The 26,338-nt window shown below is 49.0% G+C and overlaps 2 protein-coding genes across 51 annotated transcripts in view; both read left to right on the top strand.

Annotated features, from left to right (window-relative positions):
* The window catches only part of UBE2H (ubiquitin conjugating enzyme E2 H), a 49,340-nt gene extending 25,805 nt beyond the window's left edge, over window positions 1–23,535 (top strand). The window contains exons 2-7 of the mRNA XM_050970009.1: window positions 4,723–4,799; window positions 5,309–5,383; window positions 16,113–16,152; window positions 16,418–16,470; window positions 18,908–19,036; window positions 21,643–23,535. Coding sequence (XP_050825966.1) covers window positions 4,723–4,799; window positions 5,309–5,383; window positions 16,113–16,152; window positions 16,418–16,470; window positions 18,908–19,036; window positions 21,643–21,767 — 499 coding nt within the window. The 3' untranslated portion in view covers window positions 21,768–23,535. The remainder of the gene's footprint in view (window positions 1–4,722; window positions 4,800–5,308; window positions 5,384–16,112; window positions 16,153–16,417; window positions 16,471–18,907; window positions 19,037–21,642) is intronic.
* On the top strand, window positions 9,176–16,113 carry LOC127059125 (uncharacterized). Of its 50 annotated transcripts, none has more exons than XM_050969975.1 (7): window positions 9,176–11,013; window positions 11,318–11,388; window positions 11,429–11,628; window positions 11,669–11,837; window positions 12,359–12,429; window positions 12,510–12,830; window positions 12,871–16,113. In XM_050969975.1, the coding sequence occupies exons 1-7, from the start codon at window positions 10,619–10,621 to the stop codon at window positions 13,903–13,905; spliced, it is 2,262 nt and encodes a 753-aa protein (XP_050825932.1). In that variant the 5' UTR covers window positions 9,176–10,618; the 3' UTR covers window positions 13,906–16,113. The 50 variants fall into 50 exon arrangements, 49 of the variants coding, with proteins under 49 accessions (XP_050825932.1, XP_050825933.1, XP_050825952.1 ...); XM_050969976.1 differs by having other exon boundaries at window positions 12,359–12,509; window positions 12,590–12,830; XM_050969995.1 differs by lacking the exon at window positions 12,359–12,429 and adding an exon at window positions 12,095–12,134 and having other exon boundaries at window positions 12,719–12,830.
* Window positions 23,536–26,338: the final 2,803 nt, after the last annotated feature.

Below are 26,338 nucleotides of genomic sequence, written 5' to 3'. Positions count from 1 at the left end.
CTGTTCCTGTCCCCCTGTCCCAGGAGCTGGGCTGTTCCTGTCCCAGTGTCCCAGGAGCTGGGCTGTTCCTGTCCCACTGTCCCAGGAGCTGGGCTGTTCCTGTCCCAGTGTCCCAGGAGCTGGGCTGTTCCTGTCCCAGTGTCCCAGGAGCTGGGCTGTTCCTGTCCCACTGTCCCAGGAGCTGGGCTGTTCCTGTCCCAGTGTCCCAGGAGCTGGGCTGTTCCTGTCCCAGTGTCCCAGGAGCTGGGCTGTTCCTGTCCCCCTGTCCCAGGAGCTGGGCTGTTCCTGTTGTGCAGATCCATGGCTCTGTGCTCCCTGGAGCTCCTGGGATGTTTCAGGCCCTGGATGAGGAGCCTGAAAAGTCCCCTTGGCTGTTTCCTAGCAGCTCTTCCCAGCTGATGTTTGCAAACAAACTTCCATAGCATCATCTCAATATCCCAATGTTTACTGGTGTTAAAATTCTCTTCATCATCCTGGGACTAAGATAATTTATCTTCAGGTCCTCAGGACTCACTGCTCATTTCTGTGGCTTTTGAACTCAGAGATTTGACTCATGTCCAGATTTTTCTCTTTTCCCTTGACTTTTCCACTGGCTTTTTTTGGCACCAGCTCCAGTTGGCATCGTGAAGTGATGAGGAGATAAAAGCAGCAAGGCCAAAAGTCTTGGGAGGGATTTGGGTGATGGTTTTTAAACATTTTGGGGTGTGGGATGTGTTCCAGGCTGGGTTTGTAGCTGTGAGCTTGGCTCTGTGTCCTGCTGTGGGAGCAAGGGCTCCTTCCAGGGGAACCCCTGGAATCAGGAATGTTTAAAGTCTGTATCCATTAATTGCTTGGTGGTTTTTGTAAATTTGAGTGATGAAAAGTGTGCTGAGAGAGAATGGGGGCGCAGAGAGATTGGCCTGGACTAAAAGGTCCAAAAAATGGTCTTCCAAAATGGTCTTCCCAAAAACTGCTGGCTGTGTGCTTGTGTTCCTGGGGGCTTTCTGCAGGGAGACACAGCAGTATCCATGATTGGGAGGGCTGGCAGTTCTGGACACAAATGTAGCAATCCCAGCAGAAACCTCTGGAGATCACCTGAATTGTGGGAATCTTGCTCCATCTTCTTGGTGCTCCTTCCCTGGGGTTTCCTGGAGCTGTGCTCACTTGCTGAAGACCTGGAGCATTTGTCATTCCTGGAGTTCCTTGGAATCGCTGCAGGATCCATCACCAGAACCTGGATGCAGGAGAGGACATCCCACCTCAGCACAGCTGGGTTCCTTCAGGACTGTGGCTGCCCAGCCAGGGCTGGATGTGAGCCTGCTGATGAATTCCTGCCGTGTTTGGGACAGAATTCATCCGGGATTGGGCTGTCAGATTTTCACCTTACGGAAGAGATTCAGCGTGGGCTGAGAGAGAGCTGGGTCAGAGCTGCCTTCACTGCAGATACATCCCCTGGAGGGATGGGGGAGCTTTCTCTGGGAATAATGAGCTCTGGACACTGCTCCAAAGGTGTCCAGTCCCTCCTGCTGCTCCCCTGAGCTGCTGGGACACTCTGGGGCACGGAGAAGCCTGGAGCTCTGCCTTGGATTCCTGCATTCCCAGTCCCAGCTCCTGCAGTCACTGCTTCCTTTCCTGAAGACTTTCTGGAGATGGAAAATGCTTGGGGGGTGGAAATGTTCTCTGTGCCAGCTCCATGCAGTTCTCCCAGGAGTGCTCTCAGCTTTTCTGTTGGTGCATTCCAAGATTTCACTTTCCTGGGCGTTGTTTCCTTGGTGCAGAAGGGCAGATGCTTCACCCCAGCTGTGTTAGCAGCTGGAACTCACCTCATTTCAAGGAAGGAGGCCTTCCCCAGCTTCATTTCTGCTGTTTCCAGAGGTTTCCCCTGTGTTGGTGCAAGAGCTTTGCTGCTGAAATCCACTTTCTTTTCAGTCTGTCCTCAGTTATGGACTCAGGGAATGGGTGGGAAGGGACCTTAAAGATTCCAACCCAAAGCATGGGCAGGGCCACCTCCCATGGGACACTGCAGGGATGCAGGGGCAGCCCCAGCTGCTCTGGGGATTTGTGCCAGGGTCTCAGCACCCTCACAGGGAGCATTTCTGCTATTGTGTTGATAAACAGTGTGGTGTTCCCAAACCTTTCACCCCAGTATTTCTCCCTTGCATGAACCAATTCACTCACTGATTTGGTTTTGGTAGGAATTTTAGGTCTTTGCCACAGCAAGGACAGTATTCAGATCTGGCCCTGTGTGGCTCGTGAATATTTTTTGCATTTGGCAACACCAGGATTGAGTCCGAGTGTGGGAAACTCAGCTTTAATTTACAGTTGGCATTAACTCAGGGAGCTGAGGAGCATCCAGGCTGGAGCTGCTCAGGATCAGCCTGGGAGAGCTGGTTTTTATTAAGCAGGGCTTGATTTAGTCCAAAGTAAAACCATTTGTGTTTAATCTGATCCGTGAAGCTTCTGTGAGTGTGAAAATCCAGAGAATTCAACATTTTCTGGGCTCAGTGGGGCTGTGCAGGACTTTGGAAACTTGGAAGCTCATCCAGGGATGCATTTCCTAAGGAATTAGTACCACAACAGGAAGTTTTAGAGTTTGAGTGCCATGGAAAGATCTGGTGACAAATGTCCCTCAGCCACCACCCTTCCCTGAGAGGCTCCTGACCACAGACCTGGAGCGATGCTGCTCTTCCAGAGACTCCACTGGATTTCAGCAGGAACATCACTGAGGGCATTTCTGTTCCCATCTGCCCTTTGGGAGCTGCTCCTGGCTGGGTGCAGCAAGTAAAATTCCTTGCTGTGGAGCTTTAGGGCAGAGCAGCTCCTGCTGAACCAGGAAAATTCCAGAGCCAAAACAAACGGCTGTAAACTTTTCCCTCTCCCTGTGAGAATGAGGGGAAAGAGATTCTTGTGTCCAAACCCTTTTGGAGTTGACACTGTGGGAAAAGTCTGTCCAATCTGGGAGTTCTTGTACTTGAGGAATTGCAGTAAATCCTGAGGGATCCCAGCCTGGGATCTCCTCACTGAAATTGCCAGTGTGGAGCCAGCACCTGGGGATGCAGGAGCCTCACTCAGCCCGTGGTGACATCCAGCAGAATTTACTGGTTGTCACATAAATCAGGGCTCTGAGGGGGGAATCCTTTGTTCCTGGTGATTGGGAATTCCTGCTGGGTTAGGAATATTTCAGTGCGTGCCCAGGTGTCATCAGGGCCTGTGGAGTTCCTGCAATCCTGGGCAAACTTGGTGCCATGAAAGCAGGAAACCTTTTCCATCCAAGGGGGGAAAAAGGGGAATCTGCAGTTCCCTGCAGCTGGAACATTCCTGCCAAGCCCTGCTGTGATGGAAGGGTCTGTATGTGAAATATTCCATGTCCCTCCCCTCAAACAGGAGCAGCCTCGATGCTGCAGAGCCAAAATTCAGGTGGGAACAAACCTTTGATTTTCTCTTGCTTCCCTTGTGATTCTTACCCAGACCAGTGATGAAAGGTCATTGCTGTAGGATCTGATTCCCAATCCATTAACCCTGACTTAGAGCAGAGTTCCTTATCCAGCTTCAGTGCTGAAACACCAGCAGTCATTGTCTTAACAGGGCCTGGCTTGGAATCCACATTTCCTGCCTTTCCCTTTGTGTTCCCTTTCCCATTTCTGTTCCCTTTTCCCCACTTGCCTTTCCCTTTTCTGTTCCCTTCTTTCCCTTTGAGTTCCCTTCTTTCCCTTTTCTGTTCCCTTCTTTCCCTTTTCTGTTCCCTTCTTTCCCTTTTCTGTTCCCTTCTTTCCCTTTTCTGTTCCCTTCTTTCCCTTTTCTGTTCCCTTCTTTCCCTTTCTGTTCCCTTCTTTCCCTTTTCTGTTCCCTTCTTTCCCTTTTCTGTTCCCTTCTTTCCCTTTGTTTTCCCTTCTTTCCCTTTTCTGTTCCCTTCTTTCCCTTTCTGTTCCCTTCTTTCCCTTTTCTATTCCCTTCTTTCCCTTTTCAGTTCCCTTCTTCCCTTTTCTGTTCCCTTCCTTCCCTTTTCTGTTCCCTTCTTTCCCTTTGAGTTCCCTTCTTTCCCTTTCTGTTCCCTTCTTCCCTTTCTGTTCCCTTCTTTCCCTTTCTGTTCCCTTCTTTCCCTTTCTGTTCCCTTCTTTCCATTTTCTATTCCCTTCTTTCCATTTCTGTTCCCTTCTTTCCCTTTCTGTTCCCTTCTTTCCCTTTGTGTTCCCTTCTTCCATTCTATTCCCTTTCCTGTTTCCCTTCTTTCCCTTTCTGTTCCCTTCTTTCCCTTTTCTGTTCCCTTCTTTCCCTTTTCTGTTCCCTTCTTTCCCTTTCTGTTCCCTTCTTCCCAAAGCCCTTTGTTTCTCCCTGTTGTTCCTTTCACCCCATCTCTCCCCACTCTCAGGAGTTTTTTGGTCTTGCAGGTCAGATTAACGTGGGATTGCCAGGATTTGCATGGGAGCTCTGGGAGGGGAGAATGGAGTTCTTTGGAGCAATGGATTTATTTCAAACATGTCCCAGTGCTCTCCCAAATCTCAGCTTCCTCTGTGCAGGAGGGGATGGAAAATGGGAAACTCTGAGGATTCATCCCAAGGTGGGGAATTGGCTTTGCCAGTTGTGGTGCTGTGGTCACTCAGACGTGTCAGGACTCTGCAGTTCCATGTAGGACTCAGGATATTTGGAATATTTGGGTCAGTGGGCTCTGGGTGCATTCCTTGGGTGTGAGTAGCTGGGTTTTGTTTGCTGCTTTGGCTGTTTTTCCTTGACTGGCTGCACCAGGATCGAGAGCAAACACGAAGTCACAATCTTAGGAGGACTCAACGAATTTGTTGTGAAGTTTTATGGACCACAAGGAAGTAAGTTCAGGATCCTGCCCTGGCAGGGAAACAATCCACAGCCTTGGGGAGTAGGGAAATGCCATTCCAGAGGGGGACAGAGGAGAGAGATGGAGAGAAATCCATCTCTGAGGGTGGGGAGGATCAGCATGGCCATGGATAGACCCCATCCCCTGGAGCTCTGGCAAACTCCTTCAGCACCCCTGAGCTTCCCTAGACCTGGCCAGAATTGCATCAGTCATGGGAATTTCCATGGGGTTTGTAATTAAAATGGCTTTTCCACCTTAATTTAGCACCATCTCCAGAGGTAAGGAGATTATCCCTCAGTGCCTGGTTTAATCAGGCTCTGGTGTCTCTGTGCTGAGATCTTCTCCAGGATCTGTTCAAATGCTGTGGGGCAGAGCAGGGAACAGCTCTGAAATCTGCCAGTGGAGCTGTGGAGATTCCAGAGATGTTTTGCTGAGTGCTCTGGCTCTGCCTGTCCTCTCCTCAGCTGTGAGTGTCTAACTCCTGCTTTTCCTCCCTTGCAGCACCCTATGAAGGTGGAGTTTGGAAAGTTAGAGTCGACCTTCCTGACAAATACCCCTTCAAATCCCCATCTATAGGTAACAAACACTCATTTACCATCCACACCCTGGCACTGGGGCCTGACCTCTGCAGGTGCAGTGACACCAGTGGAATGCAAGGATTTTTATGGGATTTCAGATCCCAAGAAAAGAGGAATTTTGGCCTTTGGAAGGAGGAGGAGCTGGGAGTGGGATTTGGCTGCATATTTGGGTGTTGATCAATTTATTCCATGTGGGGTTTTTAATAATAACTCATTGTGGAGTGGGGCAGCAAAACCACAGTTCTGGTGTTGGGGTGAACTCAACTTTTGGGGTTTTCTGCTCAAAAGTTCTTCCACTGAAGCCTCCATCCTCTTGGAGCAGGGAATAGACATGTGGAAGAGCTGAAAAGCAGGGATTTATCACCAAAATCCTGCTGGCTTGGCTGGCCAGGCTTGGAGAGCAATAGGAGATTCCATGAGGAGATGGTTTGAGCTTGGATCCATCCCTGGGGAGCAGGAAACCACCTCAGATGTCTCCAGGTGCCCCTTCCAGTGGCTGAAGCCCTTTCCAACATCACCATCTCCTCCTTTGGCTCTTCCTTCAATTCCCCCTTGGGCTCAGATTTCATTTGGGAGCTCTGTGGGATGAGGGATCCTCTGTTCCAGTGGGAATTGTGCCTTTTGGGGAGGCTCCTGCTGTCCACACACCATCCTCCACCTTTTTTAAATTTGTTTTTGACATTTCTGAGTGAAAGCACAGCAATCTGCAGCTCTGGGGAGCCTCCTGCAGCTCCCTCTTGCAGAGGCACATTCCCACTGGGAATTCCCAGTGTTTGCTGCCTGTCCTGTGTCCTCTGCCCTTCCCAGAGCAGTGGGATGGGAACTGGAACCTCCTCCAGCTGTCCCAGGCTGCTCCAGCCCATGGCCAGCCTGCCAGGCTGTTGCTGCTCACATCTCTGAGTTCTTTTGGCCATTTTAAGGTTGATTTTGCTGCTTTTCTCTCAATTTTCCACCCCTCTCGTGTTTAAATCTCTTGTGTTTCCACTGGTTTATCCCAGACCTCATAGGAGCTTCCCTCACCCTACAAGTCTCTGGTCAAGTGCCTGAAAAAAATCCTTCTTTTCTTCCCAAAAAAACTGCCTCTTGCTAAAACCTCCTTTTTTTCCTTCCCAAAATCTTCATCTTGCTGGAAAATCTCCTTTTTTCCTCCCCAAAATCTTCCTCTTGCAGAAAACCCCTTTTATTTTTCCTCAAGCTCTTGCTGCAACCTATTTTTTTTCTTTCCAAAAAACTGCCCTTTGCTGGAAAAATCCCTTTTTTCATCCCAAAAAACTGCCTCTTGCTGGAAAAATCCCTTTTTTCATCCCAAAAAACTGCCCCTTGCTGGAAAAATCTCTTTTTCCATCCCAAAAAACTGCCTCTTGCTGGAAAAAATCTCTTTTTTCCATCCCAAAAAACTGCCCCTTGCTGGAAAAATCCCTTTTTCCATCCCAAAAAACTGCCCCTTGCTGGAAAAATCTCTTTTTTCTCCTCAAGCTGTTGCTGAAACCTCCTTTCTTTTCTTCCCAAAGTCTTCTTCTTGCTGGAAAATCCCTTTTTTCTCCTCAAGATATTGCTGAAACCTCCTTTCTTTCTTCCCAAAAAACTGCCCCTTGCTGGAAAATCCCTTTTTTCCATCCCAAAAAACTGCCTCTTGCTGGAAAAATCTCTTTTTTCCATCCCAAAAAACTGCCCCTTGCTGGAAAATCCCTTTTTCCATCCCAAAAAACTGCCCCTTGCTGGAAAAATCCCTTTTTCCATCCCAAAAAACTGCCCCTTGCTGGAAAAATCTCTTTTTTCTCCTCAAGCTCTTGCTGAAAAATCCCTTTCTTTTCTTCCCCAAGTCTTCCTCTTGCTGGAAAATCCCTTTTTTCCTCCCCAAAATCTTCCTCTTCCCCAAAAACCCCCATTTTTCTCCTCAGGCACTTGCTGAAATCCCCATTTTTCTCCCTATAAATCTGCCTCTCTCTGCAAACAGGAGTTGGGGTGGATAAAATCCCAGCTGGAGCTGAGCTGGCCGAGCTCAGGAAGGGCTGGGAAGCTCCAAGGAAAATTCTGGAGCTCAGGGAAAGTTTCTTTGCCTTTCTTTCCCATTTTTGTGCCCCAGCCCAGCTTATCTGGGTGGCCAGGCCTGGCTGAAGCCTCCTGGGGGATCCTGATTATCTCTGCTGTGGCCAGTGCTGATAAAAGCCTGGTCCCAGCTGCACTGGGAGCACTGGGAGCACTGGGAATGATGGGAGTGGGAATTCTCCCCTTCCCAGCCCGAGCTCTGGCAGTAATTAGCATTAGTGGGAAGGAGTTTCCTGTGGAATCTCTGATTTTTCAGGGTGGAAGGGAAAGGTTGCAGGGATTTTGGAGCCCGTGGATGTTCCTGTTCTCAGCAGAGTTCATGTGAGTCCCTCCTTGGAGAAATCAGGGAATCCAGCAGCTTTTCCTTGAATAAATCCCACCTTTATCCCCAAGCCTGAAACACAAACCCCATCCTTGCACCTTCCCTGGATGTTCCAGGACTGGAGGCTGAAATATTCCTTCCATCCTAAGGAATCTTTGATCCTGGCATGGCTTTTTTCCAAAAAATGGGATTTTTAAAAAGTATTTTTTGCTTTTCTTTTGATTTTTACCCTTGAATTTTTTTTTTTTTTTTGGAGTGTGTCCATGTGCTCCAGAAAAATGCTGGGTAAGAATTCCCTTGGAATCTTTTAGAATCTTTTATCCCAGGGGTGAGATCCAGGGAGTCTTGGTGTTCTGTGCCAGAGTAGCAGCCTGGCCAGGAGAGGGTTTCCAGTGGCTTTTGGGAATCCTTGAGGAGCAGGGCTCTCCTTGGCTCCAGGAGAAGCTTTTTTGGCTCTTTTCCTGCCCCATCTCCCACCCTCAGAGGTCCATGGCATTCATTGCCTGTTCTTCACGTGGCTCATTATTGCTGTCCCCTAAAACTGCCCTGGGAATTCCGGGCTGTTCCCACCCCTGAGGCCCTAAACCATCCTGAATTCCTGAATTCCATCCCCCCTGCAGTGTCCTGCCACTGTCCTGGGTGGGCTGTGCAGCTGACACATCCTGGATTTTGCAGGATGGCTTTTCCCAGCAGGAAAAATCCCCAGAAGGGAAATGCACATCCCAGGAAAAGCAGGAATTTCACAGTTAGGGCTGGCAGGAGAAAGAAATCCCTGAATATCCCAACTTTCAGGGATTAACTGCAGCAGTTCCTCCAAAAAAACCAACCCCAGCTCCTGGTGTTTCAGCCAATTATTGGGAATATTCCTGCATTTGTGAGGAAGAAATTCCCTGCTCCATGTCTGCTTCCATTTCCAAAGTGGTTGGAGCTGGTTAGGATTCTGCTTCTCTCCTTTTCCCTCTTTGGGATTCTCCTTTCTGTGTTTGGGATTCTCCTTTCTGTGTTTGGAATTCTCCTTTCCTCTTTGGGATTCTCCTTTCCCTCTTTGGGATTCTCTTTCCCTCTTTGGGATCTCCTTTCCCTCTTTAGGATCTCCTTTCCCTCTTTGGGATTCTCCTTTCCCTCTTTAGGATCTCCTTTCCCTCTTTAGGATTCTCCTTTCCCTCTTTGGATTCTCCTTTCCCTTTTTAGGATTCTCCTTTCCCTCTTTAGGATTCTCCTTTCCCTCTTTGGGATTCTCCTTTCCCTCTTTGGGATTCTCCTTTCCCTCTTTGGGATTCTCCTTTCCCTCTTTGGGATTCTCCTTTCCCTCTTTGGGATTCTCCTTTCTCTCTTTGGGATTCTCCTTTCCCTCTTTAGGATTCTCCTTCCACATTCATTTCCTGGGGATTTCAATATTCAGGGAATTCAGGCCCTTTCCTGCTTTCCCAAAGAGGAGTTGGGGAGGGCTGGGAGGGCTCCTTGGATCTCCAGGTCCCACAGATTTGTGGGAATTTGGGATTTTTGATCACTCCCTGCTCCTGCAGTTGAATTCCCTTGAATGCCCCAAACAGGAGGAAATCCAGAGTGGGAATGTCCTGCCTTGCTTGGATACAGGAGCAGCACAGACAGCCTGGGAGCCTGGAATTGATTTACTATTGATTTACTATTTATTTACTATTTATTTACTATTTATTTTAAAATCTGCAGGAATATTAGGCCAGCACGGGGTTTGTTAATAATCAAATACCACAACTGGAAAATTTATATTCAAAATGCCCAGAGCCTCAATTTCTCAAATAAATTCTAGATATGCTTCATATTTTTATAAAAATTCTCTCTATAAATCTATCTATATTTATAAATTCTCTCTCTTTATTTATCTGCATTATTATATTTTCTGTATCTTCACACCCAGCTCACATTTTCCCCCATCTCTGTCCCACTTACCTGCAGGTGCAGATATTTCTATTTTCCCTTGAATTTCTATTTTCCCTTTTTTCCAAGTGTTTTCCCAAACAAAACAACACCTGCTGTGTGCACAGAGCATATGGAATATATGTATAAATATATATATATATGTGTGTAGAGTGAGGCATTGTGGCAGCTGGTACAGGAATGCAGCTGGATTTAATTTCATTTTTTTTAAATTTCATTGAATTTCAGCCAGGATTTCACAGATTTCTCCTGGCTTTTGCTTCATTTATTGTTCTGGGAAGCTCCTGGGATTTGAGGGATAAGAACTCCTTGTGTTAGTGAGGGCTCCTCCCTTCAAATTCCATCAAAAATCAATTTGTGCCTTTGCCAGGGAGGGCTCCTTGACCTGGCAGGGAGTGAAGCTCCAGGGTGGGAACATCCCTGGAAAATGGGAACCTCCAGAGGCAAAACCAGCTGGGACTGGGACAGAGGATTTGTCCTCGTGCCCTCTCTCCCAACCTTCTGCTGGTGGCTCCACAGGAAGGGAATCCCTGAAATTGCTGTGAAGTGGGGCTAAAAATGACAAATTCCAGCTTGAAAAACCACTTCCCTTGCAGGCCCTTGGGTGTTTGGGGTGGGAGGAGTGTCCAGCTGGCCTCATTCCCTGAGCAGATCCATGTGTGGGGAGTTTGGGATGGGTGGCTGGAGAGAAACCTGGGAAATGCTCCTGAGCTGATCCCCAGCTGCTCCTGGGCTTTCATTTCCCGTGGATGTCTGTGCTCAGTTTGTCCTTTGGATTGGTGCAGATGAGCACAGAGCACATCAGGCAGGGCTGGGAGATGGGAATGTGCCTCTGGGAATGGCCCTCTGCCCTCTTAGCTCCAAGGTTCTGCCTGGGTGCTGGGAAAACAACCAGGAAAATGTGGGAAATGTCCCCATGGCAGGGGTGGGACCTGCAGGAGCTTTATGAGCCCTTCCAGCTCAAACCATTCTGGCATTCTCTGGGAATCTTCCACATTCCCAAGTTATCCAGGTATTGGGGTGGGAATCTCCCACATTCCCAGGTTATCCAGGAGTTGGGGTGGGAATCTTCCACATTGCCAAGGTGTTAGGGTGGAATCTTCAACATTCCCAAGTTATCCAGGTATTGGGGTGGGAATCTCCCACATTCCCAGGTTATCCAGGTATTGGGCTGAGAATCTTCCACATTGCCAAGGTGTTAGGGTGGGAATCTTCAACATTCCCAGGTTATCCAGGAGTTGGGGTGGGAATATTCCATGTTTTCTAGGCATTAGGGTGGGAATCTTCTCTGTTTCCCAAGTTATCCAGCAGCTGGGGTGGGAATCTTCTACATTCCCAAGGTATTAGGGTGGGGATATCCCACATTTCCAGGTTATCCAGCTATTGGGGTGGGAATCTCCCACATTTCCCAATTATCCAGGTATTGGGGTGGGAATCTTCCCCATTTCCAGGTTCTCCAGGTATTGGGCTGGGAATCTTCCACATTTCCCAATTATCCAGGTATTGAGGTGAGAATATTCCATGTTTTCCAGGTATTGGGGTGGGTATCTCCCACATTTACCAATTATCCAGGTTTTGGGGTGGGAATCTTCCCCATTTCCAGGTTTTCCAGGTATTAGGGTGGGAATCTTCTACATTCCCAAGGTATTGGGGTGGGAATCTCCCACATTTCCAGGTTATCCAGCTATTGGGGTGGGGATATCCCACATTTCCAGGTTCTCCAGCTATTGGGGTGGGGATATCCCACATTTCCAGGTTATCCAGCTATTGGGGTGGGGATATCCCACATTTCCAGGTTCTCCAGCTATTGGGGTGGGGATATCCCACATTTCCAGGTTATCCAGCTATTGGGGTGGGGATATCCCACATTTCCAGGTTCTCCAGCTATTGGGGTGGGGATATCCCACATTTCCAGGTTATCCAGCTATTGGGGTGGGGATATCCCACATTTCCAGGTTCTCCAGCTATTGGGGTGGGGATATCCCACATTTCCAGGTTATCCAGCTATTGGGGTGGGGATATCCCACATTTCCAGGTTATCCAGCTATTGGGGTGGGGATATCCCACATTTCCAGGTTATCCAGCTATTGGGGTGGGGATATCCCACATTTCCAGGTTATCCAGCTATTGGGGTGGGGATATCCCACATTCCCAGGTTATCCAGGTATTGGGCTGAGAATCTTCCACATTGCCAAGGTGTTAGGGTGGGAATCTTCAACATTCCCAGGTTATCCAGGAGTTGGGGTGGGAATATTCCATGTTTTCTAGGCATTAGGGTGGGAATCTTCTCTGTTTCCCAAGTTATCCAGCAGCTGGGGTGGGAATCTTCTACATTCCCAAGGTATTAGGGTGGGGATATCCCACATTTCCCAATTATCCAGGTATTGGGGTGGGAATCTCCCACATTTCCCAATTATCCAGGTATTGGGGTGGGAATCTTCCCCATTTCCAGGTTCTCCAGGTATTGGGCTGGGAATCTTCCACATTTCCCAATTATCCAGGTATTGAGGTGAGAATATTCCATGTTTTCCAGGTATTGGGGTGGGTATCTCCCACATTTACCAATTATCCAGGTATTGGGGTGGGTATCTCCCACATTTCCCAATTATCCAGGTTTTGGGGTGGGAATCTTCCCCATTTCCAGGTTTTCCAGGTATTAGGGTGGGAATCTTCTACATTCCCAAGGTATTGGGGTGGGAATCTCCCACATTTCCAGGTTATCCAGCTATTGGGGTGGGGATATCCCACATTTCCAGGTTATCCAGCTATTGGGGTGGGGATATCCCACATTTCCAGGTTATCCAGCTATTGGGGTGGGGATATCCCACATTTCCAGGTTCTCCAGCTATTGGGGTGGGGATATCCCACATTTCCAGGTTATCCAGCTATTGGGGTGGGGATATCCCACATTTCCAGGTTATCCAGCTATTGGGGTGGGGATATCCCACATTTCCAGGTTATCCAGCTATTGGGGTGGGAATCTCCCACATTTCCCAATTATCCAGGTATTGGGGTGGGAATCTTCCCCATTTCCAGGTTATCCAGGTATTGGGGTGAGAATATTCCATGTTTTCCAGGTATTGGGGTGGATGTCTCCCACATTCCCAGGTTATCCAGGTATTGGGGTGGGAATCTTCCCCATTTCCCAATTATGCAGGTATTGGGGTGGGAATCTTCCCCATTTCCCAATTATGCAGGTATTGGGGTGGGAATCTCCCACATTTCCAGGTTTTCCAGGTATTAGGGTGGGAATCTTCTACATTCCCGAGGTATTAGGGTGGGAATCTCCCACATTTCCAGGTTTTCCAGGTATTTGGGGTGGGAATCTTGCCCACTGCCAAGTTTCCAGCCCTGAGGAATTGCCAGCCTTTGGTGAGCTGAGGTTGCAGTTTTACAGAGCCCTTCTCCTGGAGGGGTTTTGGCAATCCAGGGAATTCTCCCTCCAGGGCTGGAGATACAGCACCAGTGGTTTCCCAGGTTGGTTTCCCAGGGTGGGAAGAGCTGCATCCCTTCCTGGTTGGAATTCCATAGGGATGCCCAGGGGGTTTCCTGTTATCCCCCAAAGCCTTTTTATCCCCATGGATTTTGTGCTCTTGTTCCAAAGGCAGCCCTGGACTGCAGTGTCTCTGTGCAGAAATGCTGACTGTGCTGCTCACACCCTTCCCAAGCACTGCCTTTTCCAGGAGTTCACTGGGAATCTTGGTTTAAAATATTCTAGTGGATGTTTACAACCAGTCCAGCCCCTGGAATCTCAGGCTGTGCCCTCAGCTCCATGGCATGGAGAGAACCCCAAACCCCAGTCCTGGCTGATGGAATGCTCACCTGGAATTCTGCACAGGGCATTCACTGGGATCAGCTGTGGGACAATAAACCTGCCCCAGGGCTGGGAATTTGTTTTTCCTCCCTCCTGGCTTCCTGTAGAACTTGGAATTTTATTTTTTACCTGGATGTTTATGGGCACTGTGTCCTTTTTATCCATAAAAATAAATACAGAGCCAGTCAGGTTTTTAGTGCTGGTTTCTGATCATGGAAGGCTCTGGAAGGGCTTTGTGCTTTCCATGGAATCCTGGATTGTTGGGCTTGGAAGGACCTCAGAGGCTGAGCTCCAGCCCTGCTCCATGGGCAGAGAGCTTCCATTTCAATGGGGGTTGGCAGAGGTCAGGAATCCAGGGAAGGGCAGAGCACAGCACTGTTTGCTGGGAGTTTTTCCTCATTTTTCAAGGCAGGATTAAAAATCAGGAAAATCCCATCCCCCTCGTTGTTTAACCCCTGGATATCAGCATGTGTGTGCAGGGCTGAGGAGTTTGTGAGGAGAATTTACACCTGAAATGAAGGAGGGGAGAGCTGTGCTGGTTCCTGGATCAGCACAGAGCAGGATTTCCCTGGAGCTGCTCTGTGCCATGGAGTGAGGCTGGGCTGAGCCTTGGGAAGGGGTGCAGGGAGAGGCTGTTCCTGCCCTTCCCTGCACAGCAGCTCTGCCATCTGGGAGCTTTGAGGCCAAGGGCATTGAAGGAAGGGATGGTTCATCCCCAGTGGGTTCCCCAAAGAGCCAGGCAGGATTTGGGGTTGGGATCAGCCCTCCTGCAGCTCTGCCAGAACAGATCCCTGACCTGGTTTAAACCTGGGGGAGCTGCAGAATGTAAATATTTGATGGCACCACAGCTTCCCTTGGTAAATCTGCTGCAGCTGAATCCTGCCAAGCTGTTCCTGAAATTCACTGGAGATGTTTGGAGTTCTCCCTTCTCCTGGAGGTTGCTCAGTTGGGTTTGTGCAGAACCCCCCAGTGCAGGCAGAGCTGGGTTCTGGTCATGTCCCAGTCCTGGGAAGGGAGGGAGGGATTTCATTTCATCCCAGTTGTCTCCATGCTGTCACTCACCCTGGGGCTGCTCCTTCTTTGGGCAGGGAGGACACCCCAGTGCCTCACCTGAAGCATTGCATCAACATGGGGCAGGTTGGCAGCATTTAAATGGTTAAATGTGGATTTTTTTTAAGCTTTTTTGGTTGCTCTAGAGAGAAAACTTCCATGTTTTTTGAGTCCTGGAAGGAGCTTTCTCCATGGATGGAGTCAATACCCCAGACCTGAATTTCTGCCCTGTTTTTATCCCTGTCAGAAGCAATAGCTGCTGGTGGTTTGAAAGGATTCCTGCAGAATTCAGGGAAATTCCCACCTGGGCTCTGTGTGTTGGGATCTGTGGGATGGTGGCACAACAGGGACAAGGAGGATTTAGGGCAAATTCTCAATTCAGAAAGGTGGCACAAGAGGGAAATGAGGATTTAGGGCAAATTCTCAATCCAAAATCACCTCCCAGGTTTGGAAGCAGCTTTTCCTGGTGGGAGCCACCCCTCTGGGCAGATCCCAAGTGATTTCTCCAAGCCAGGAATGCAGAATTAATTCCATCCCTGGTCCATGTTTGGTTTGTGCTCACATCCAGGTGTTTGGGCTCCTCCTGCTGAGGAGTTTGGGATCCTGGCTCTGCACTCACTCTCAGTTTTGGGGTGGATGTGCTTTGCTTCCAGCCAGGCTGAGGATGGTGCACAATTCCACCAATGTATTTTATTTTATCATTATTTATGGGATAAAAAAGAGCCTTTGGAGCTTCTTCCAGCTGTCTTGAACTTGGGGTTGAAGTTGGCAGCTAGAAAACAAAATTTATCTTTTGATTCAAGTGTGGGGCACCTTCTGCTGGGACCTTGTAAGGCTTGGAACCATTTCCAAATTTATTCTGAATAAATTTTTAAATTCAAAATAAAAAAATTTATTCAAAATAAATTTATTTCTTTTTTATTTCAAAATTTAATTTGCAACTCAGAACAAAAAAAAAAAAAATCCCTCTCAAATCCAGAAATCTGAATTGTGAACAAAGCCACATCGAGCTCCCTCCTCCTCAACCTGTTTTTTAGGGGACCAGAGGCACCAACAGGAGAATTAATTGCTGTATTGATGGAAAATTTCAATTATTACCTCCCTGGCTCACAAGTGGAGATTAATGTCACGATACCAAGCTCATAGAAAATATCTGTTGGGAAAAATATATTTATATTATATATACATATTATTATATATAGATAATATATGTATTATATATAGAAAATATATATAAAATAAATTTTAAAAAATTAAAAATACATTTTAAAAATCAAATGTTGAGCTTAAATTTGTGTTCAAACTTGCCCTTCTAAACCCACTTCACCAGCTGGGGGAGCTGCCCTGAGCTCCTGGGCAGGATCCAGCAGAAGTTTGGGGTTGCCCTACAGGGCTGTCCTGCATTTCCAGGATTCCTGGGATTGGAGGGGATGGAGCCCAGGCTGGGAGTGGTGCCTGCTTCTTTTAGAGCTTATCGATGGCTTTGGCTCCTGGCTCCATAAATTCCAGCTTTCTCATGTAAAAAATACATTTCTTGGGCTTGTTCTGCTCATGTCCCTCTGTTTCTCCTTGCAGGATTCATGAATAAAATCTTCCATCCCAACATTGACGAAGCGTGAGTAAATCCTTCCCTCAGTTTGGAGTCAATCCTCCAAAATCTCCAATCCTTTCCCATCACTTTTTTGGTTGTGTGGAGCTTCCCTGGCTGTAAAATTCCAATTTATTTTCTCTTGGGCAGAGTGGGAAGGCTGAGGTGGTTGAAGACCATAAACAGGAATAAATCAGGGCTTATCCCAAACCCTGGGCAAGGGGCTGGGGAGGAGTTTTTCAGTTCCCAGAGTGTTTTGCAGTGTTAATTCCATTTTTTCCATCTGTTCCAGGTCAGGAACTGTATGTCTAGATGTAATCAATCAAACTTGGACAGCTCTCTACGGTGAGTTGGGTGTTATGATTTCAGACCCCTTTTTGGAGCTTTTTTTCCTTTGATTTTGGGGTTTTTCTGCTGAATTGGAAACTCCTCCCTGAGCCAAGCTCTTGAGAGAAATAAGATTTTTTTACAGGTTGGGAGGTGCTGTTGCCTCTGATGCTGCAGAGTGCTTCCCATGGGCTCATTTCTGGTTAAAAATCTGCTTTCTGGAGATAAACAGGTCAATTTAAAAACCAAATCAATTTAAAATAGAACTTAAAGCTGGGATTGTTGGAAGGAACACAACTGAGTCTGTTCAAAAATGGGAATTTCAGATATTCCAGGTTTGCTTTGTGGAAAAAAACCCAGGGGAATGTGGAGATCAAATCTTTCAGGTTCTTCCCTGGAAAAACTGATTTTAGCTGGAATTCCTGGTTGGAATTCTGGAATTGCCATGTGGTGGAGGATGAGGATCACAGCCTGGATTTGCTGTGGGAGATCAGCTTCTCCTCTCCTCCACAAGAAGGATGAAAAGGAATCATTCCAGAGGTTTTGTGCTCCAGCCTTGGAGCTGCAGGGGGACACTGGCAAGGCTGAGTCACCAATCCAAGATTCCAACTCCACCTCCCAGGAAATGCAAAAGGGGAAATGATTCCTTTCCTTTTTCAATTCCTTTAAAGCAGAGCTGGCAGAGGATCTGGGTGAGACAATTCCAGCAGCAGCCAAGGTGGGAGAAACCTGGGATATCCACCAGAAAATTCCTGAGCAGCTCGTGGTGCAGTTCCTGCTCATTCCTGGGGAAGCAGCAGCTCCTCAGTGCTGGGGGTGAAATTCCTGCACAACCAGCAGGAAAACAAAATTCATCTCTTGATTCAAGTGTGGGGCACCTTCTGCTGGGACATTGAAACCACATTTGGGGGTTTGAGAGAAGGCTCCTTCCAGAAAAACTCCTTTTCCTGTGAGGCACAGGGGATTCCAGGGCTCCTGCCTCATCCTCAGGAGCCCTCAGTGGCCACAAAGAGGCTCCTGAGCCAAGGGAGGCACTGGCCCAAATTCTGCAAACTAAAATCAACTTCTTGCTGCCAGTGCCTGACTCCAGGCCCTGGGAATTGCAGCTGCCAAGGGCCAGGCAGTGCCAGGGCAGGGAACACCCACCCAGAGCACTCCTGCTGTTCCTGGGGTCCCTTTTGGGGTTCAGATCCTTCCTCCAGTGCCAGGGAACACCCACCCAGAGCACTCCTGCTGTTCCTGGGGTCCCTTTTGGGGTTCAGATCCCTTCTCCAATGCCAGGGAACACCCACCCAGAGCACTCCTGCTGAGATCCCTTTTGGGGTTCAGATCCTTCCTCCAGGGCAAGGGAACACCCACCCAGAGCACTCCTGCTGTCCCTGGGGTCCCTTTTGGGACTCCCATCCTTTCTCCAGGTGCTGCTGTGCTCCATCCCAGGAGCTCCTGTTAAACCTGGGCACCACATCCAGAGCTGGAGCCTGGAATTCTGTGGCTGCATCCCAGAGCTCGTGGAGCTCTTTGCACAGAGAGAGCACCTGGAGATCTCCTTCCCCTTTTTGGGGGAATTTCTGGGGGAGTTGAGGGCTCTGGAATTGCATTCAGCAGCTCTGTGGTGGCTCAGGAATGGGATCCAGCTTTTCTCCAGGAGCAGGGCCAGGTTGAGGTGGCCCCAGTGCTCCTGTGGGGGGTCCTGGGCTGGGCTGGGACTCCTGACCCTGACCCAGGCACAGCACACTGGTGATGCTCACCTGGCACAAGGAAACTGAGACAGCAAAGATTTCTGGAACATTCCCACGGGAATCCCCCACACCAGGAGCATTTCCAAGGAGGGATGATGGCTCAGGGCTGGTTCCTGCCCTTCCCCAGCTCTGGAGTGGGGACTTGGTGCTTCCCACGAGGGGTTTGTGCATCCCCAGTCACTCCTGGGCAGTTTCCTGCTGTGGGTGATTCCTGCTGGCACTGAGGAGATCCTGGGAGCTCTGCACACCCCCTGAATTGTTTCATTTTTGGTGCTGGTTTCTGATCATGGCAGGCTCTGGAAGAGCTTTGTGCTTTCCATGGAATCCTGGATTGTTGGGCTTGGAAGGACCTCAGAGGCTGAGCTCCAGCCCTGCTCCATGGGCAGAGAGCTTCCATTTCAATGGGGGTTGGCAGAGGTCAGGAATCCAGGGAAGGGCAGAGCACAGCACTGTTTGCTGGGAGTTTTTCCTCATTTTTCAAGGCAGTATTAAAAATCAGGAAAATCCCATCCCCCTCGTTGTTTAACCCCTGGATATCAGCATGTGTGTGCAGGGCTGAGGAGTTTGATTTGTATTTTGGATTTCACTCCCTTGATTTCCTCTCATTCCCAGAGCGTTTCCCTTGGAGTTTGTGCTGCCCTCTGGGTGTTCCAGGGTGGTTTTTGGGATGGCTGTGCCCTGGGGGTGCTGACCCCCCTGTGGTGTTTGCCTTGCAGATCTCACCAACATTTTTGAGTCGTTCCTGCCCCAGCTGCTGGCCTACCCCAACCCCATCGATCCTCTCAATGGGGACGCTGCAGCCATGTACCTCCACCGACCAGAAGAGTACAAACAGAAAATCAAAGGTGAGCCCTAATTAGCACATTTAATTAGGATTCCAGCCCAGGGAATGCTGGCTCTTTGCTGCAGGCTTTGCTTGGTTTCTCCCCTTCCATGGGATGATGTGAAGGAGGGAGGGGTGAGGTGATGCTGGGTTGGAAATTGGGAAGGCTCAGGTGTCCCAAAAGCTGGATCAGCTCTGCCACATCCCCCAGGAGAGGTTAAACCTGGAGTCACGGCTCTGGTGTGAAATCCCCGATTTTTGAGGGTAGAACTCTCAAAATTTGATTTCACTTGTGAATTATTCAGCCTCCCTTGGCAGATTGCTCTGAAAGGATTGTGGGGACTTCCTGCTCAGTACCCCAAAGTCCATTCCCTGCTTTTTCATACCAGGAAAAGGCAAAAAATTTCATCCCTTGCAGGCAAAAAATAATTTGTCAGATAAAATCTCCAGTGCCAACACTGAGAGTCCTCTGGGCTTTCATAAAAACAGCCTAGAACCCAAAAGTACCATTGGAAAAAAGCCAGAAAAACGGATAGCAGCCAAAGGGAAGCTCTGAGGACATCCTTGGGATGGAGGGACAGCCTGCTCCCCCATTGCCACCCTTGCAGGCAGCTACAGAGGATCTGCAGGGAGCTGGGAGTGCCTGGAACGTGCTCCAGGAATGGCAGAGCCCTGAGAGCAGCAGCTCCTGCCAGGATTGCGTGCCAGGGATGGGATGGATGGAGCTAAACACTCTGCCATGCCCTGGGCTGAAAAACAACCTTGGAGATGTGAACAGTGCTGCAGAGGATCCTGGCAGCCCCTGGGCTCTGGGAGAGCAAATCCAGTGGTTCATTTATTGCTGCTGCTCCTGGTGACTCCATCCCTGGGAGCACAGGGAATGTTCCTGCTGCCACGGGGAGGGGGGCACAGGCACAGAGCTGTGCCCCAGAATTGGAATTCCTCCTCCTCTCTGCTTCCTCTCTGGGAGCTTTCTTAGGGAATCTTCCTTTGGAAGGTGAGGAGCAGCTGCAGGATGGGCAGGCTGAGGTTTTGCTGGGAGCTCAGGACATCTCTGGGTCACTTGTGCCACCCCCCCGTGTCTGGAGTTGCCCTGGGGTGCCTTGGAGCACCAGGGCTGGGAGCACAGCTCCTTCCTGCTGCTCCAGGGAATCCAGGGGTGTTTTCCTGGCAGCAGTTGGTGCCATGAGGCTTCCCCTGCCTGAGCACCCTCTGTGGGAGATGCTCTGGCACTACTTAGATATTTTGAGGGTTTTTTTTTCCCTTGATGGACTGAGAATCCCAATCAATGTGACATTCAGCATGGAAACTCCTTGGAAATTTCACTTTCCCTGGGTTAAACCTTCCAAAAAACTCAGCCCAGGAGCTTTCCTGGATCAAAGGAGTGGCATTTGAAGCCTGAAGAGCTTTGAGTTGTAGCTTAGGCTGGAGGAGGCAGCAGCTTCCAGGTGGGAATGTCGCCTGGAGCAGCCAGGGACGAGGTGCTGGTGGCCTCCTGTCCTGCCTGGTGCCTGCTGTGTCTGGAAGCTCCCAGAGCTGCTGCCAGCCAGAGCTCAGGTGGATTTGGAATAAATCCCAGAGGGAATTCCTGATGTTCCCACAAAGGGGGAGTGTGCAAGGAATAACATCCTCCTTGGGATATTCCCTGGTTCCAGAGGGAGGTGAGTTCTTGGCAGCTCTGGGGAGGGAGCAGCCACCCCAAGGAGTGTTTGGGTCAGAAGGGACCTTAGAGACCATCCAGAGTGGCAGCCCTGCTGTGGGCAGGGAACCCTCCTGTGCCCCAGGGAGCTCCCAGCCCTGGCCTGGAACATTCCCCAGGATCAGGCAGCCCCAGCTTCTCTGGGCAGTGGGATCCTTCAGCATTCATGTACTTCTGGGATTTATCAGTGTTCATTTTGGTCAGCATTGATGGTAATTGATCCTGTTTGATAATATTTTTATCATTTTTATTCACAATTCTGTTTTACATGGTCAGTTTTACAAGAAATCATTTATCTGATTTATCAAATATTCCATTTATAATTTATATATTTACATGATCTATCAGTATTAATTTTTGTGATCGTTTATGGTAATTAATCCTATTTCATGATAATTTGTATTCACAATTATATTTTACATCGTTACCAATCCTATAAGAAATCATTTATCTGATTTATCAAATATACTATGTATAATTTATATATTTACATGATCTATTATTTTACATTGTTACCAATCCTATAAGAAATCATTTATCTGATTTATCAAATATTCCATTTATAATTTTTATATTTACATGATCTATCAGTATTAATTTTGTGTAATCATTTATGGTAATTGATCCTATTTCATGATAATTTGTATTCACAATTATATTTTACATCGTTACCAATCCTATAAGAAATCATTTATCTGATTTATCAAATATTCCATTTATAATTTTATATTTACATGATCTATCAGTATTAATTTTTGTGATCATTTATGGTAATAGATCCTATTTCATGATAATTTGTATTCACAATTATATTTTACATCGTTACCAATCCTATAAGAAATCATTTATCTGATTTATCAAATATCCCTCGGCTGTTGATTACCTATCCCTAAATATCCCATTTTTTGGGTTTTTTCTCCCCCATCCAGAATACATCCAGAAATATGCAACAGAAGAAGCACTAAAAGAACAGGAAGAAGGCACTGGGGACAGCTCATCTGAGAGCTCCATGTCTGACTTCTCTGAAGATGAGGCTCAGGACATGGAGTTGTAGTAGAGGAGGCCACCTGCTTTTCAGAGAGACTCTAATTTCCTAACCATGAGAAGCAGACTATAATATTCATATTTAAACAAAGCAATTTTTTTTATTACTAAACAAGGTTTTTATGAATTCTAGCATTGAGCTCTATATATATATTTATATATATGTGTATTTATATATAAATATATATATATATATATATATATCACCCTTTAGGTCTTGATTTTCTCGGTGATGTCCCTGTTCCCGAGGTGCATTAGAGCATTCCCAACATTCCATTCTGGTAGCAATATGCAGGATGCATGCCTTGAGATTTTCCATTTGGCCGAGTCAGCTTTGGTGTGCTACCAAGCAGTGCCCTGGGAGGGAGGGGACGAGCAAAAAAAAAAAAACCCCAAAATCCAACCAAGAGGTTAAAAAAAGGAAGAGGGATTTGCTGTGGGATCCAGGCTTCCACCTGAGATGTTGGTGTTTCCTCCAGGTCTAAATCCTTGGGGCTGCTCCAGGGAATAAAAGAGAGGTTTCTCTCCAGGGAGGGCAGGGCTGGAGCCTGCGGGACTCGCTGGGGATTTCAGCCGCCGCCTCCTCCCTGCCCCGGGGCTCCCGAGAGCTCTGGGTGTCCCTGCTCTGCCCGAGGAGCTGCTCCCTGCCTGGGAGGGAAGAACCCCACGGATGAGGATGCTCCTGGAGCCATGGAAGCCCAGCTCCTGCTCTGCCCCACCTCGGACCCTGCTGCCCTGCCCTGGCTCTGTCATTTGGGGGCTTTTTTCTTTCTTTCTTTTGCCCCCTCCCTCTTTTGCTGGAAATGTGGTTCAGACACCTGCCAGAGGCTGGCTGTGACCTGGGAGTTCTCCTCTGACCAGATGGATTGGCCTTGCCAGAGCTTCAGCTCCACGGAATTGTCCCCTTGGCCCGAGTCCACGAATCCATCGGTGCCCGTCTTGATTTTCCTTTTTGGGTTTTTTTATTTTTTTCCTTTTTAAATCTTTCTTTCCACCCCCTTCTGCACCAGCTTGGTTTCCATCTGCTTGTGTGTGTACAACAGGAGAAAAATTCCTGAAGAGTTAACAAAGAAAATTATCTAGGAAGAAAAAAACAACCACAAAATTTGAGCTGAATAAAAAAAAAAAAAAAAGACTAAAAAGCACCAATTGAGGAAGCAAATGAATTCACTCTTTGGTTTTTTTGTTGGTTGGTTTGGTTTTTTTTTTTTGGTTTTTTTTGGTTTTTTTTGGTTTTTTGGGTTTTTTTCCAGGATGTTTGGGAATTGGAATGTTGGATTTCTCCTGGTGTCTTGCAGCAAAGTGAGAGATTTTTTTTTTTCTTTTTTTGCTGTTGTTCCTAGAAATCTGATAAGTAAATGTCTCCTTGGGATACTTGAATTGGGATAATTGTGCATCGGAGATTGAAACTGAGATGGATTTTTAAAGCTGAATGTTACCTGCTGTTTTCTTTTGGGGATTTTTGGAGGGGTTTGGACAAGATCTTTTCATTTGTGATGCGACCTGCAGGAAGAAATCATCCCACCCTGAGCGACTCTGGAGCAGAGTTCTGAATGTCAGACTGGTACATTTGTCATTTCCCCAGAATTCTTGGCCTTTGTTTCCTTTTCCTTTCCAGCTCCACCAGCTGGGGCTGGCAGAGTCCATCCCCACCTCTGATTCATAAAGCACAATCAGTTTCTTTCACTTCTGTTGCTTTTGGGGGGAGAAAACAAAAACTCCATCAAGTCCCACTTGGCTTTGGCATGAATTTCCTTAATAAAAAAACCTACCATGAATTTCCTTTCTGTTGATTGTGGGCACCGAGCGAAGGTTTCCCTCCCCTCCTCCCCCTCCTCTCCCAGCAGTGGTGTAGGGCTGTCTCTAGTACTGTGCTGAAGTTCTCTAGCTAGCATTTGTGGCTTGTTGGAGGGTAATCTTAATTATTTAACATGTAATGATGTAATTAACTCTTATCTAGCACGTTGTTTGCTCATTAATTTGGGGAGGGAGGGGCCACGTTTAACTCGCTTTCCTGCTGCCCTGGCAGCTTTGCTTGTGCTATAAACCTTTACTTGTAGGTGCTACTTAGGAGTAGAGTCAAGTGCTGGGTGGTGATTTCAGTTTAAAAAGCTTCAAAAAAACTAGAAAAAAAACAAAAACAGAACAAACAAACAAAAAAAAAAAAGGCAACCAAAAAAAAAAAGAAATCACAATAAAAATTTGTATTTTTTCAATATTGTATAAAAATAGTGTTCTAATTCCCTCACCCCCTTCCCTTGCAGGGTTTTTCATCTCCAGCATTCCCCTCACGTGGATTTAGGGCATCCAACTGCTGGATGGGAAACACTAAGCTGGGATTCCCAAAAAAAAAAACCCCAAAACTGGGAAAGCACAGCTGGCAGTGTGAGACACAAGGGGATGGATTGGTGGAGCTTGGCCAGGCTGCTGGCTCAGCCACAAAAATGCACATTGCCAGCACTGCCCAGGCTGAGAGAAACCCCAGCCTTGTCCTGGAGGAGAAGGCAGCTGCCAGCCCTGCCTGGAGAGGTGTCCTGGCTGGGGCTGCTCCTGTGCCCCCAGACCCCGCTGCTGCTTCCCCTCCTGCATTCCCCCCTCTTCTCTTTCCACCCCAAATCTCCCTTTTCCTCCCCAAAAGAATCTTCCCCCCCACAAGAAACTTGTAAAACTTCCCCCACCCAGTCTGGATGGAGAGGTGGAGCCATGCTGGAGCCAGAGAGCTGTTTCTGATCATCCCCACCTTTCTTTTCCCATCCCCAGGGGGGTTTTCTTCTCCACCCCACAGTGGTGGCATCACCTGGGGTGAGCTCCCCGCTGCCCAACTGCCACAGCCCTTGGAGCTGCTCTGGGAGCAGCCTTTGCCTTCTCCCCCTGTTGTTTCTCCTCTTCCCCGAGGTTTTCCATGCAGGGAGAGGCTGGGTGGGCCCTGCCCACGTCCCTCTGCCCGAGCTGTCCCCCAGGGATGGCTCTGGCACGGGGAGCAGAGCTGTGCCACCAGCCTGGCCCCAACCCTCAGCTGTACCCAGGGACAGCTCCCCTTCCCTCCTCCCTGCACCTGGGATATGGTTCACAAATTCATTTTTTTATCTTTTTTTCCCTTTTTTCCCATTTTTTCCCTTCCACATCCTGCTGCCCCTTTGCAGCAGCCACGATTCCCCCTGTGCTGGGTTCCTGTCAGGTGAGAGCAGAGATCTGGGGGTGCTTTTGCCCTTGGGTTGAGTTGGCTTTTTGTTCTTTTTTCCTTTTTTCTCCTCTTTTTTCCTGCTGTTGGTAGAGTGGCACAGCTGCCTCTCCTCTGGCTAGAACCTCTCCAATAGTTGTGTATAATCCAAGAACTGTAAACTTCTTTTTTCTTTTTTAAATTCAATCTGTAGATACCTTGCCATCTGCCTGCTGTTTGGGCTGCAGGGAATGCCCAGTGCTGCACCCGGGCTCTGCCTCCCCAGGATCAGCTCCCAGAGCCCCCCCAGACCCTTCCCCACCTGGGAACCAGCTGCAGGTGATGCTGGTGAGGCTGAAGGTCTGGGAGGGCTTTTCCAGCCCCCCCAATTCCTTCTGCAGCTTTTGGGGGATGTTCTCCGTGCCCTGTGAGCTGAGTTTAGGATCTGTAGGATTTTGGGGCTGGATGAGGCTCCCCCTCCTCCATCCCCCCAGCCGTGGGTGCCGAGGTCTCCTTGCAGCCGGAGCTGTCCCAGGTGAGGCTGCCCGGGGTCCCCTCCAGCTGGGTAATTCATTAATGGATGTTAATTGGGCCTAATTGGGGGGTGATGGCTGCTGGTTTGGCTCGGAGCCGGGGAGGATTAGGGTGAGGTGAGCGGGGAAGGGCGGGAGCAACTCAGGGACCAGGGCTGGGCATGGGCCAGGGAAGGTGACAGGGCTGGCATGTCCCTTGTCCCCTCTCACCCGCTCCGGCTCCTGCAGCCGCCGCCCCACGGCTGCAGCTCAGCCCGACCTTCCTCCCCATCCTCCTCCTCTCATCCTTCCTCTCCATCCTCCTCCTCCTCCTCCCCGGCTCGGGGCTGTTTGTCACCAGCCTGGGGACACGCTGGCGGCTCTGTGCCACGCCAGTGCCACCTGCTGCCAGCGCCCGCCGGGAATGCGACACTGTCCCCGGGCCACCTCCTGCTGCCACTGTCCCCGGGCTCTGCCCGTGCCCTGCGGAGGGACGGGAGGGGGGGACAGTCCCGCGCCCCCCTCGCTGTGTCCCCTCCCTCGGGGGGCTCCAAGGGCCAGCGGGGGTGGCACTGTCGCTGTCCCCTCTGCCCGGCAGGTGGCCCCCGTGCCCCACCAGTGGCCTCCCAGTCCGCCCAGTCCAGGGCGCGGCCCTGGGTGCCCTCCCTGTCCCCCGGCAGTGCCCCCGTGGCTGCTCTGTCCCCACTGTCCCCTGCGTGCCAAGTGCCACACGCTGTCCCCCCTCGGGGCGTGGCAGTGGTTTGGAGGGTCATGTTAGGGTGATATGGGGGGACAGGGACACAGAGCTGGTGGCAGATGCTGCTCCTGCTCCCGGAGGTGTCACCCTGCCCTAGGGGCACGGTCAAAGGGCAGAGCCCTGAGCCTGGGGCTCGCCGGGATGTGGGTGAC

This window comes from Serinus canaria, chromosome 1A (assembly GCF_022539315.1).
Source record: "Serinus canaria isolate serCan28SL12 chromosome 1A, serCan2020, whole genome shotgun sequence".
Lineage (NCBI taxonomy): Eukaryota > Metazoa > Chordata > Aves > Passeriformes > Fringillidae > Serinus > Serinus canaria.
This window is presented reverse-complemented; position numbering and strand designations above follow the sequence as displayed.

Coding starts and splice junctions, on each gene's coding strand:
- LOC127059125 (XM_050969960.1), top strand. CDS start 10,619: ATGAGCCCTTCCAGCTCAAACCATTCTGGCATTCTCTGGGAATCTTCC. Junction 11,838..12,054: donor CACATTCCCAGGTTATCCAG/GTATTGGGCTGA, acceptor CCAATTATCCAG/GTATTGGGGTGGGAATCTCC. Junction 12,831..12,870: donor CCCATTTCCCAATTATGCAG/GTATTGGGGTGG, acceptor CCAATTATGCAG/GTATTGGGGTGGGAATCTCC.